The following is a 13,690-nucleotide window of genomic DNA, read 5'->3' as shown; positions in this document are numbered from 1 at the left end:
TTTTCCCTTACCTAGTGAAGTGCCCTGACATTCATTTTTATCCTTGAGGATCCCTTGACTTGTGCGATCCACCCAATTAGCCTCCATTCCTGGAAGGACCTCAGAACCTGAAATAGAAGCAAAGGAGAGGGCTGAAGAGAATGGGGCATGAGAGGATCTGGATTTTATATTCTTTCCACAAAGTGGCCAAAACCTTTTGTCCATCGATAGGGATGGATGGAGGCCCATGAGAGAATTGCTCCAAATGAGATACTCTTTGGAAGAATGAAAAGACAATTGATTTAATGAGGTTCTCTAAATTATCTATTTGCATTATCAATCACCCAAAACTCTCTCAGGAAGCTATTTAAGAATTCAAGCACAGAAGGATCCCTTCACATTTCCCCAAAGAAGCATCTCTGACCTGGGACACTTCTGGAGCAGGGGCTCAGACTAGAAGACTTCCAAGGTCCCTTTCGTTCTATTCCTGTTTCTTCTCCTCTCCCACGCTCGCCAGGAAGCTTTCAGCCGCTGGCACCGTCGGGCAACTGGTCTCCGCTGGTTCTCCAAAGATCCTTCCAGTCTTGGAAGCTGCACCTGAAGGAGACGTGAGCAAGTAGTCCCTTTAGGCTTCCTCTCCCCTCCCTCCCCCCCTCAACTTTCTCCTCCTCCCCCGTTATTGCATCTCCTGCATACACAGCCCGGAGCAGTTATGGGGTGGATTCCCCGCTCCCTCCAAGCTTAGCAATTCGCAGTCTGTTTCCTCTCCCCTGGGAAGGATCTGAGTCGCGGGACCCCCTCTTGTCCGCCACCCCTCCCCCAGATTTCCGGGGAGCAACTCACAACCGGCACTTTTCAGTCCACGCAAACGGAGGCGAGCATGCGCAGTGGCACACAATCAGCCGGCAGCCAAGAGAGCGCCTCCTGCTGGGAGCTGCGGTGAAATCACGGCCGTGGAGGCTATCCACCCCTACCTGTGGTCGGAGCCGGGTCTGCCGTGGAAATCGCTCTCTGCCATTTAGCATCCGATAAAAGCCATGGGGAGATAACAGCCCTCCCCATCGTTGTGCAAATGACGACCTGATGATAGCAGTATTCCAGTATTTGAGGGGCTGCCCCCCAAAAGAGGGTAGTCAAATTAATAATAAGTTGGAAGGTGCTTTGGAGAATAGCTTGGCTCCCTCTTCTTTGTGGCAGTCCCCCAATCATCTTTGTTGCTCTTCTCAGCCAGTCTTATTCTCCAAAGCACACCCCAAGAAACAATGGATGGAAACTGACCAAAGATAGAAGCAACCTGGAATTAAGGAGAAACTTCCTAACAGCGTGGACAATTAACCAGTGGAACAGCTTGCCTTCAGAAATTGCGGGCACACTGGAGATTTTTAAGAAGAGACTTAGACAGTCACTTGTCTGAAATGATATAGGGACTCCTGTTTGACCAGGGGCTGGACTAGACGACCTCCAAGGTCCCTTCCAGCTCTATTCTGATTCTAACCTGCAGAAAGGTCCAGGAGGTGATTTTGGTTACGTCCTTTGGGAGCCAATTGACAGCATCTCTCACACACAGACACACAAACAGACAGTGAGAGTGAGGGAGAGAGAGAGACTCATACAGAGCTCTAGGGAAAACATATATGGGAAAATTAAGTTTCCACAGAAAGTAAAATAGACATTCCTTTGTCAAAAATACAGGTGATTATACAGTGATCCATTCCCAGAGGCAATGCCCAGTTAAGTCCACTGGATGTGAGAAATTCTTTGAGCAAATCTTTATTGATGCGCAAAAGGAGGAACCCCCAACAGTCATACATGACTTTTTGTAGTTTTTCACAGGATACTAGCAACGTACTGTAATTCAGTTGTTTGTTAATGCACAGGCATCTAACACAATTTCCTTATCCTCCCAGTTTTCCATCCTATAATGTGTACACACGTCGTATTTTAACATGCTAACGAGCCTTTCTGGGGCAATGGGGGACTGATTTTCTAGATCAGAGTGGGGTGGTGATGAGGCTTTTCCCCAAATCTGGCAGAACGTGACACCTTGTGCTGCTTCTCCTATTTTGAGCTTGACACCTGCTGATGTTTCCCCCTTTTGTAGATCACATCCTCATAAAATTGTGAGCAAATTTGCCAGGACCACATTCTTTTAGTTTTCTCCTCCTCCATCTTCCAGACCAGATGAAGAAGCAAGGAGGACCAATCCCTGTTTCCATCCTCCAAACGTCCCATAAAAGACTGCCTGGAGCAACAAATTTGATCCAGATTATTTTTTACTTATCCATAAAGAAATCCCACGAGAAGCCGCCTTGCAAGCTGAGTGCAATGGACAGTGAAATGACTCAAAATCATATTCTTGTTCATCAATATTTCCCCAAGAAATGGGAATGTATACCCAGTTGTGGATCATGCAGCTCCAGTATTTATGATTCGTAATAATTATGTAATTAAGGATCGTGAGAAAAAAGGGGAAGTGGAAAGGAGGACCAGTACTCTAAAAGGCAGAAATAGACTTTAATAACATCCTCCTCATCTGATTCTTATCCAGCTTCCAACTTCCCACTCTCACAGAAGAAACGGGCTAACCGTGAAGCAGACGTTTGAAGGAGGGGAGGCGTACAGAGAGTCCTCTGCAAAGCAAAAGTCCACCATGCAGGTGGAAGGCTGGAGATACGTGTCACGGGGGGGGGGGTCTTGTGAAAAAACAAGTGGGCTGTGGCTGGAGGAGAGCGTTACAATTTTGGACGCCATCAACTATAGAAGACTGGGATTTCCACGTCTCAGTAATCACTGCCTCCCCTAGACACTGCTTCGTTGTGTCCTATTCGGGACACCCCAGTTTAACCCGGAATGGTCCTCTCCAGTTGCGGCTGCACACAATGTGGGTAAGAGAGAGAGAGACAGACAGACAGACAGACAAACGCCCCGCCGGGAGAAATCACGAGAGATTCCGCCCAGAGACAGATGACTCAACAGAAGGGAGAAAAGGCTGCAGGGCAAGGGAGGCGGGAGCTTGAAGGAGACCCCTCCCCTTCTCTCTCCCTTCTGGCCAATCCCCTCCCAGCGCGATTCCCTCAGGCGGAGAAGCGGGAAAAGCAGTCCCGAGAAGGGTGGGAGGAGCCTCTTTGCTCGAGGGGGAGGGAGAGAGAGAGAGACGGCTCTGAGGGAAGCGCCGCCATCGAGCGTCTTTGGGGCTCCTCAGGGACTGACCCGACTCCACCTTTTTCTCGGTCCTCTGGGCCCCTCTTCCACCTCCACAGTGTCCCCCTCAGGAGCCCCTTCCTAGCCCCCTCGAAGCTAGGAGGTCTGTCACGTCCAAACGCATTTAAGGCAGGTCGGATAAAAGCCCCAACCCAACAGGAGGAGTACAGTTGGGGGGCAGCCCCCCTCAATTCAGCAGCTTCTCTGATGGGAAACCTCCCATTTGACCCCTTGGGGTCACCCCATGGCTGAGGCAGAATGACTGGGAGGATCCCCAGATCCTGGCCCCTGATCCCCTTCAAAGCCTCAGCCTCCACTCACCCCCAAAGATCCTTCAAAATAATAATGGTAAGTCTTCATTTTCAAAGGCAAAGGGTCAAATTGCTGGCTGGAGGATAAGATATACTGAGTAGTCTCATTCAATTAACATTATTTAATTCCACAGAATGGGAAGATAAATGTAGACTCTGCCCGGATCTCCCCACTCCTTGAAGTGCAAATACTTAAAGGCAAAAAGGATCTTCCAAGTCCTCTGGTGTAAAGGAAGAAGATGAAATTGGCCAAAGTACTATCAATGTTTCATGGATTATCTCTATAGATGTAAAATTACATAATTAGGAAGTTCTGCTCAAGTTCCATACATTTATAAGGAGATGATCTTCCTACATTTTATAAGGTCTGGTTTCACCTCTGTGCTGCCTTTATAGGTGGATCCTGCTTTGCAAATGCTTTTTTCATATTCTGTGGATTTATATGCATCGTTGTCTGTGCAGTGTGAAACTGAATCAGATCTGAACTCATTTCACATTCTACCTCTTTCAAACATTTTATTCCAGTCTTCTACCCCTCCATGGAAATTTGCATATTCATCTCGTTTCTTCATTTAATTTTCTTCAATGCATATTAACTAGGAAACAGCACAACAGTTGTTCCCAATAATTTATTATATTAACCTTGCAACGCAAGAAATATAGTTAATAATTAGAATATATGGAGACATTTTTAAAAGCTATACTAAGATTAAAAAGCACAAATGCACAATCATGCTAATAAAAGGAGTTGTTCCTAATTTGCAATTGCATGGTCCCTTAAAACCTCATATTAGATTGACCTTTCTGATCACCTTGATATCACAAAATAAAATAGTGGCATTAAAGTGACATTTTAAAACGTTAACAAATAGAAAATGTGGTTCTGGTTACTTTATGTGGAGAAATTAATAACTGAACAATTTAAATCAAGCTATTTAAGTCCCTCCTTAAAAAAAAAGACATTGCTCATATGGTATACTGCAGCTAGATCAATAAAACCATTTTTAAAGTAAAGAGGCAATAGCTGCGATCATAAAATGACTGGCTCTATTTCTCCTTTCAGTTCGATTAATACAAGTTTGCACCAAACAAATACAAGACTAAACAGAAATGTACATATAAATATTTAGAAAAAAATTCACTTGTAAATGAAACCTATGCACATATATAAAAAAAGAATCAATAGCATGTTTAAAGGTCAGTAATTTAAACACAATTAGATCTATAATCCATGTACATATATTTTCCCCTGCTTTGCTTGCATTCATTATGTTGACATAATGAATGCAACAATTTACATATAAAGACCACACTTGGAATATTACATCCAGTGTTAGTCATCACAATATAAAAAACGGTGGAGACTCTAGAAAGAGTGCAGAGAAGAGCAAAAAGGATGATTAGGGCAGGAGTCCCCAGCCCCCGGTCCGTGAACCAGTACCGGTTTGTGGCATGCCAGCAACCAGTCCGCACAAACAAGCAAAGCTCCATCCATGGGATGCAGGCAGCACACAAAACCACGCACTCTCCAGTTTGTGAAAAACCTTTCTCCATGGAACTGGTCCCTGGTGCCCAAAAGGTTGGGGACCTCTGGATTAAGGGACTGGAGGCTAAAACATAAAGAATGGTTGCTGGAATTGCGTATGTCTAGTTTAATGGAAAGAAGGATTAGTGGGGACATGATAGCAGTGTTCCAATATCAAGGGACTGCTACAAAAAAGAACATAGAGCATAGAATAATAAGGGTTGGAAGTGACCTTGGAGGTCTAGTCAAGAATCCACCTGAAGGCAGGACAAGGAGCAATGAATGGAAACTAATCAATGAGAAAACCAACCTAGAACTAAGGAGAAATTTCCTGACAGAACAATTTAGCAGTGGAACAACTTGCCTCCACTGAAGGTTTTTAAAGAGACATTGAATAGCCATTTGTCTGAAATGGTATTTGGATTCCTGCTTGACCAGGGATAGAAGACCTTCAAGATCCCTTCCAATTCTGTTATTCTGTTACTCTGTTAATTTAATAATATATACTCATGAATTGGACCTCACTGTGGTAAAATGGTATTAAGAAATCTACCCTGAGAGTTCTTTCCAAAATCCATGCTTTTATTCAAATTCTCATGGTGGCCAATTTTCTAAAAAAAAAGATGGACTGTTCATCTCAGGTATCTTCCACAGGATTTTTACCAGAAACTTGAATTAGTCCCTTTATGGGAATTAACTTGATTTCTCCATGTGATGGTTTTCCCACACACTGTGCATGAGTTCCCCCCTCTGTAAGACTCCTGTTCACTTTCAAAGCATTTCTACCATTTTTTTCTTGTTGTGTATTCTTTTATGGGAATTTAGATGACTTTTCAACCGGAAGTACTTACCACACTCTGTGCAATGATACAGTTTCTCCCCTGTATGGATACTAATGTGTTTAGTAAGGGAACCTCTTGTAACAAAAGTTTTTCCACATTCATTGCATATATACGGCTTCAGCCCTGAATGGATCCTTTTATGACAAGTAAGGTGACTGTTGTGACTGAAACTCTTCCCACATTCCATACATTTATAGGGTTTTTCTCCTGTGTGGATCCTTTTATGGGAAGTAAGGGAATCACGGTGACTAAAGTTCTTTCCACACTCCAGGCATCTGTAGGGTTTCTCTCCCGTGTGAATCCTTCTATGTGAAGTAAGGTGGCCATACCAATTGAAGGTCTTACCACAGTCTGTACATTTGTAAGGTTTTTCCCCTGAATGGATCCTTTTGTGGTAAGCCAGAACACTGCTCTTGCTGAAGCTCTTCCCACACTCCACGCACTGGTAGGGTTTTTCTCCTGTATGGAGCCTTTTATGATAATTAAAAGAACTGTTTATACTGAAGCTCTTTCCACATTCTGTACACTTAAAGGGTTTCTCTCCCGTGTGGATCCTTTTGTGGGAAGCAAGATCGCTGCGCCGGATGAAGCTCTTCCCACATTCTATGCATTTATAGGGTTTTTCTCCCATATGGATCCTTTTATGGTATCTAAGAGAACTGTTCATACCGAAGCTTTTTCCACACTCAACACACTTATAGGGTTTTTCTCCTGAATGGATCCTTTTGTGAGAAGTAAGGGAACTATTCATACTGAAGCTTTTTCCACAATCCGTACATTTGTAGGGTTTTTCCCCTGTGTGCATTCTTTTGTGGGAGGTCAGGTGATTGCTGTTGCTGAAGCTCTTTCCACACACTGTGCATTTAAAAGGTTTCTCTCCTGTGTGGACCCTTTTATGGGAAGTAAGCTGACTGCTATGGCTGAACTTCTTCCCACACTCTAAGCATTGATAGGGTTTCTCTCCCGTATGGACCCTTTGATGAGATGTAAGGGAACTTTTCATACTGAAGCTTTTCCCACAGTCTACACATTTGTAGGGTTTTTCTCCAGTGTGAATCCTTTGATGAGAAGTAAGGGAACTTTTCATACTGAAGCTTCTTCCACACTCCAGGCACTGAAAGGGTTTCTCTCCGGTATGAACCCTTGTATGAGAAGTAAGAGAACTGTTCATACTGAAGCTTTTTCCGCACTCCAAGCATTGATAGGGTTTTTCTCCGGTATGGATCCTTTTATGAGAAGTAAGGGAACTGTTCATACTGAAGCTCTTCCCACACTGCAGGCATTGATAGGGTTTCTCTCCCGTGTGAATCCTTTTGTGAGAAGTCAGGTGGCCATGCCAATTAAATGTCTTTCCACAGTCTATGCATTTATAGGGTTTTTCCCCTGTATGGATCCTTTGATGAGAAGTCAGATGATCTCTGTTCCCAAAGCTTTTCCCACACTCCAGACATTTATAAGGTTTCTCTCCTGTATGAACCCGTTTATGAGAAGTAAGAGAACTTTTTATGCTGAAGCTTTTCCCACAGTCTATGCATTTATAAGGTTTCTCTCCAGTGTGGACCCTTCTGTGGATGGTTATGTAACTGCTGCTGCTGAAGCTTTTTCCACACTCCAGGCATTTATAAGGTTTTTCTCCTGTATGGATCCTTTTTTGGGAGGTAAGGGAATTAATTGAACTGCAACTGTTTTTCTCATCCTCACATTTATAGGGATTCTGCTGCATATAGATCATTTTATGGGGAATAATGTTACAACTTTTATTGTTGGAGCTCTTTTTCATTTCAAAGTCATTACCAAACATGGATTTTCCTTTGCATATTTCCCCACTCTCTTGTGTGTTGCACATACTGCTTTCCTTGCAAATACACTTGGTCAGAAAGTGATCAATTTTCGCACACTGAAGAGTGAGTATTTCATTGCCACTGTATGTTTGGCTTTTTTCACGTTCCTTCATTCCCCACTTATCTGCGGATGTCTCTTCTGGTATTTCAATTTTTATTATTTGCAATGGCACCAGATTTGTCTCTTGGCAATGCTCATACTTCTGCACATTGACTGCTTTGGGGGGGTGGGGGAAGGGAGAAAGGAAATCAGAAAGGTCAGATGTCTGATAACAGAATATACATATCATTGTAAAATAATTGTATGAAAAAAATATGGTGATAAGGATACGTGAAATAAGCAAAAACATCTGTATAGATCTCCCAAGGTGTAAATAAGCTGTCTAATGATTCCTCACTCTGACTTAATTTTCCTCCAGAGCAGAGTTCCCCAACCTTTCTGGGTTGGCAGCCCAGGGGGGAAAGAGGGGATGGTTTAGTGGGAGGCGCAGGTTCGTGTGCACCCACATGCATGCGCATGAGCACCATTGTTCACATGATAAGTGGGGCCAAGAGCACCCGTCATGCTCGCTTGAGGTGCCAAGTGCTCATGCAAGTGAAGCCCTGAGCGCTTGCACTAGTGGGGCTGCGAGTACTTGCGACGCTTGTGCAAGTGAAGTCCCAAGTGCCCACGACGCTCGCACGAGTGGGGCCTCAAAGCGCCCACGACAGTCACACAAGTGGGGCTGCAAGTGCTTGTGATGCTCACGCAAGTGAGGCCCCACACACCTGTGACACTCACACAAGTGGAGCTGTGCACATGCACACTCATGTGCCAGCCACATCACCCAGTTGCAAATAGGCCGACCCCCGATCCAGAGGAAACCTTACCTAGAGAGGCTACGATCTTACATGTCTCCAACATGACCTCTTGGTGCAAGGCTTTCTGTCTGGAATCCAGGAGCAACCATTCTTCACTGGTGAAATGGACATCCAACTCTTCAAAGGACACAAGACCCTGAACAAAGAAGAATTCCAGTAAGAAAACTTAGGAAGAATCTGCAAGATTTCCTTTAATCTGCAAATCCTAAAAACACAGTGCTATAATGCTTATTTGGACATTTCCCTGGTTGGGCTCCAGATGTTATGTGATAACACCATTCCCTGATCTCTTTTGTGTGTGTGTGTGTGTGTGTGTGTGTTATACAATACATCCTTTCTATCTATGTGGAAGTTTTTATTTATTTAAACAATTTATATGGCTACCCAACTCACACAAAGATGACTCCAGGTGACCTACATTAAAAATCCACAACGTAAACAGCCCATAAAGGGGAACCACTAACCCCTTTATCTCTTTCCTAGACAAAAAGCTGGAAAGAGGCCACGCTGAAAGCACTTCTGTAATACATTGCAAACTGGCACCAATGGAACTTCTTAAAAGCCAAGCTGGAGCCAGTCTTTGTTCTTTTGGGGAATCTCCTTAAAGCCCTCGAAGAAAAAGCTAATCCTGAAAAGAAGGAAAATCTCTCAGTGGAGATCTTTTATGCCACTGCATTTTTGCAAATTAGGTTGGCAACCTCCTTATTAGCCCTCCAAAATGATCCAGGATGGCACTATCCTATTGTTTTTCTTGTTTTAAAGTGTGAACTACCATTTTTTAAGTCCAGCAACATATAAACTAAAGAATTCAATATATTTCCAAAACAGTCAAGAGAGACAGGCAAAGTGTGACTGATTCCTAATTTGAACCCTAATTTCCCTATCCCACATTGCTCAGGAACAGCGGTATCACACGCTGAGACCTCAAATGACCCCAATGCAGTCTCCAACTGCTCCCCTATATTGGAACCATATTTCCTGCTCCCCTATATTTCCTTCCTACCTGAGCTGGAAGTCCAGCCATTCTTTCAGCTCCACCAGTACAAGGAGAGGAACCGATAAACAATGGTAACTCCATTTTGTTACCTGGGAAGAAGAGAGACATGATGGAAGCAGAAGATAGCTGAGGCAGGACCTTATATTAGGCGGAATCTGAAGTTCCCGTGTGAATCATTAATCTAATTTCCCATTGTTCAAACCCCACCCAAAGGCCCTAGCCTAGTCCATTAGGAGCCAATCCGCTGGCGTGAAGGTGTTATGAGACATCTGAGATGAGAAGGTGATAACAAGTTGTCTTCTTGGTACTGCAACCTTGGTAACAGGCTGGAACTGGCCAGAGAGGAGTCAATCCAAATGGCTCATTTCCCCCCCCCCCCGCCCCGCTCCCTATTTCTCATACAGATACATCAAAGTGAAAGCAACAAATTCTTCAATCCCTAAGTAACAGTCCCCCTCCCCTTGGCATATCAGCGTTCTGACAGGGACCTGATGGATAATTTTCTAGCATGAAGGCATCACTTAAGATTTCTTCTGTTCTACAGGGGAAACTTACCTTTTGGTTTTGGTGGCCTTTCCTGGGCTCCATCTTGAAAGGCAAGAATATAAGAAGAGAGGACCACAGCCCCACACATACTGGGAAATAACCCCACTTGTTTCTCTCTCTTTTGGGCAGGAAGGAGACAAGGAAGTATACTCTTGGCAACCAAAGCATTCACTCAAACACCATTTATCATCTCCCCATTGCCTGCAGACTAAAACCATTCTGTTCTGGCACCCGAAAGGAAGATAACCATTCTGGAAACCATCCCACTGAAATTCTGGCATCCCGGAAACACGCCTGCAAGGACAGATGGTTTTGGAGACGATCTGTGTCAGAATTTATTTAAAATTATCCGTCAAGAGAGGCCACAGACAGATTGCTCCTATCCCCACCAATGAGAACAAAGAGAATGCACTCCAGGGTGATTCCCAGAAGAGTCCCAGTCTTCTGCAAAGGGGCAACTGTGGAAAAGTGGCACATGGACTGAAGAGAGAAAATCCAAGGATTAGGATATGAAAAGATACAGAGAATTAAGAATAACCAGAATCTCTCTGAAAAATCTCCAACTACGTGGAAGGATCCTCCCTTACCTAGTGAGGCATTCTGATGTTGACATTCCTCCTTGGAGATCCCTCTGAAACAGGATTCCTGAGAGGGATTTGTGGGATCCATCCAGTTACACCCCTCTGCCAGGAAGGATCTCAGAACCTGAAATAAAAGCAAAGGAGTTAAGAGAACAGGAGATAAGAATAACTGGATTTTCATTCCATGTCCACAAAGTTGCAAGAGTTCTTTGTCCATCAGTGGGGATGGAAGAAGCCAATGGAAGAATTGCTCCATATATACTCTTTGGAAGAACACAGGAACAATTTCTCTAATGTGATTCTCTTAACATCATGTGTCATTAATCCCTCAAACTCTCTTAGGGAGACATTTAGGAATTCAGACATATTAAGATCCCTCAACATTTCCCAAGAGAATATAGGTATAGGTGGTACGATATAGGTATAGGAGGTGTATAGGTGGTGCCTGGCTCAACAGTAGGAACTGTGAGAGGAATCCTGGGATTCCTAGTGGACAACCACTTAAATATGAGCCAGCAGTGTGCTGCCACTGACAAAACAGCCAACGCAGTTCTAGGCTGCGTTAAGAAGGATAGAATCGAGATCACACGAAGTGTTAATACCACTTTACAATGCCTTGGTAAGGTCACACTTGGAATACTGCATCCAGTTTTGGTCACCACAAGGTAAAAAAAGATGTTAAGACTCTAGAAAGAGTGCAGAGAAGAGCAACAAAGATGATCAGGGGACTGGAGGCTAAACCATATAAGGAATGGTTGCAGGAACTGGGTATGTCTTGTCTAATGAAAAGGAGGACTAGGGGAGACATGATGGCAGTGTTCCAATATTTGAGAAGCTGCCACAAAGAAGAGGGAGTCAACCTATTTTCCTAAACAACAGAAGGTAGGTCAAGAAGCAACAGTTGGAAATAATCAAGGAGAGAAGCAACCTAGAACTAAGGAGACAGAATAATTAATCAGTGGGACAACTTCCCTTCATAGGTTGTGAATGCTCCGACATTGGAAGTTTTTAAGAAGGGACTGGACAACCATTTACCTGAAATGGTATAAGGTATCCTGCCTGAGCAGGGGGTTGGACTAGATGACCTCCAAGGTCCCTTCCAACTCTTATTCTATTTTATTTTAGAAATGTCTCTCACCTGGTGTCCTCTGTGCTCCTTCTCTGCTTGGGTCAGCAGGAAGCCTTCAGCCAGGGCCACCGCCTGGCAGCTGGTTTCCGGCTGGCATTCCTGCACCCAGCGCTGCATCTCCCTGGGCAGGACGGCCAGAAACTGCTCCAAGATCACCTGGTCCAACATCTGAGCCTTGGTGTGCTTATTGGGCTGCAACCACCCACAGCAAAGGTGGTGGAGGCGGCTGCAAAGCCCTCGTGGCCCCTCAGCTTCCTGAAAGGGGCTGTTCCTGAAGCGCCAATGCTGGATCTCAGAACTGAGGGCTTCCTCCTCTGGGATCTTCTGCCCGGGTCCTGCCCAGATCTCCACACTGCTTCCAAGCTGAGCAGCAGCAGGGCCTTTTCCTACTCTCTTCCAAGCTGGCTGGCTTGCATCCATTTCCAGTCTCTTCTCTGACAGGGATCCAGACAGGCCCTGTGGATCACCTGAGTCTGGAAAGGACTTTTCAGTCCTGGGATGTGAGGGAGTTGCACCGAGAAGCCCGGAGAAGATTTTCAAGCTATTCAGCTCTCTCGAGAGGCCTCCAGCTTTTACATCTGAGGTAAAAAAGGAAAAGAAACTTTTAAGAATTACACAGGCTGTTCTCATTCGGAAACTGTGATGGTTTAATCCAGGGGTAGGTAACCTTGGCTCTTTTATGACTTGTGGACTTCAATAACCAGAATTCCTGAACCAGCCATGCTGACTCAGGAATTCTGGGAGTTGCCTACCCCTGGTTTAATCAAAACAAGGGCAAAGGGACATTTTGGAGGCAGGTGTCAAACCAGAGGTTTCGGGCCCATTTTAAGACCTTTGGGATCCATAGAGATTCTCAGTGACAGTTATCCCAAAGGTGCTTTGTCCAGAAGCAACTGGACTTCCTTGCTTTTCTCTCGACGACCTTTCGCTTCTCATCCAAGAAGCTTCTTCAAGCTCTGACTGGATCCTTCTATTCCCTGCCATCCAGTTAGAGCTGAAGAAGCTTCTTGGATGAGAAGCGAAAGGTCTTCAAAGCAAAAAAAAAAAAGTCCAGTTGCCTTGGGGAAAAAGCACATTTGTAAGCTCTGCTCCTCTCTCTGTCTCAATCCCTCCTCCCCTCAGAAACCCACCATTATTTGAGAGGGAGGGTCTTCTGCAGAAGTGCAGCTGAGCCTCATTGACAGCAGGAAAAACATTGAGGGTCTTCAGATCCAGCAGAAATGACATCCGAGGCTCAGAACTGGGAGATTTCCAATGCTCCCACCCCGGATTCTTTTATGCTAGCAACGCTGCGAAGCAAACCTGGTCTATGCATAATGTGAGCATTCCAGTGGGCTTTCTCCCCCCCCCCCCACCCTCAAACTCTTTCTCCCCGACCCCCAATGTCGGATCCCTTGCATGCACAGCCAGGAGCAGGATTGGGGGGGTCTCCCCTACCCTCCGAGATTCGCAGTCCAGCAAAGCCCCTCCATCCCTCTATCTCTCCACCATCTGGTTTAATGGGAGAGAGACGGACTTTCCCCGCCTGCGAGAACCGGCCGGAGAGGCTCCGTCTCCGGGTGGAAGAGGGCTGTTCCTCCCGGAAGAGGCTCTGGGTGGACGGACACTCTCCCGCCCGAGCCCCGCGAAGCCCCAGCGCCCTGCTCGCAACCGGTCCACCCAAGCCAGGAAGAGCATGCGCAGTGGCGCTCAGCGAATCGGCAGTGAGCGCCCCCTGGTGGCTCCTGGAAGATCGTGTGGGGGGACCTTAATGGGCAGGCTATCCAGCCCAACCCCTGCTCCGGGCCGGACAAGGTGTTAGATGACCCTCCCGCTTTTTTATGTTTTGTTTTTTGTTTTGCAGACAGTGACATCTCTGATGGCATTCATGCTGGTGG

General features: G+C 45.3%; 2 protein-coding genes and 1 long non-coding RNA gene across 3 annotated transcripts; all 3 read right to left on the bottom strand.

Annotated features, from left to right (window-relative positions):
* Positions 1-9: 9 nt before the first annotated feature.
* Positions 10-837, bottom strand: LOC310636808. Its single transcript, XR_014491796.1, has 3 exons — positions 823-837; positions 404-576; positions 10-107 (listed from the first exon to the last, which is right to left on the bottom strand). It is a non-coding gene; the product is annotated as an uncharacterized lncRNA (long non-coding RNA).
* Positions 838-4,176: 3,339 nt separating this feature from the next.
* Positions 4,177-9,693, bottom strand: LOC310635615 (uncharacterized protein). Its single transcript, XM_083354760.1, has 3 exons — positions 9,564-9,693; positions 8,570-8,696; positions 4,177-7,916 (listed from the first exon to the last, which is right to left on the bottom strand). Exons 1-3 carry the CDS (start codon positions 9,663-9,665, stop codon positions 5,788-5,790), a joined length of 2,358 nt encoding a protein of 785 aa, XP_083210886.1. The 5' UTR covers positions 9,666-9,693; the 3' UTR covers positions 4,177-5,787.
* Positions 9,694-10,448: 755 nt separating this feature from the next.
* Positions 10,449-13,250, bottom strand: LOC310633222 (uncharacterized protein; the record flags this gene model as incomplete). The annotated part of the gene is made up of 4 exons (XM_083350906.1): positions 12,944-13,250; positions 11,823-12,391; positions 10,691-10,808; positions 10,449-10,561 (listed from the first exon to the last, which is right to left on the bottom strand). The coding sequence occupies exons 1-4, from the start codon at positions 13,038-13,040 to the stop codon at positions 10,449-10,451; spliced, it is 897 nt and encodes a 298-aa protein (XP_083207032.1). The 5' UTR covers positions 13,041-13,250.
* Positions 13,251-13,690: the final 440 nt, after the last annotated feature.

The sequence above is a fragment of the Vipera ursinii genome (assembly GCF_947247035.1).
Source record: "Vipera ursinii genome assembly, chromosome: 2".
NCBI classification, from domain to species: Eukaryota; Metazoa; Chordata; class Lepidosauria; order Squamata; family Viperidae; genus Vipera; species Vipera ursinii.
The sequence above is the reverse complement of the archived record's forward strand: the minus strand, read 5'-3'. Positions and strand labels throughout refer to the sequence as shown.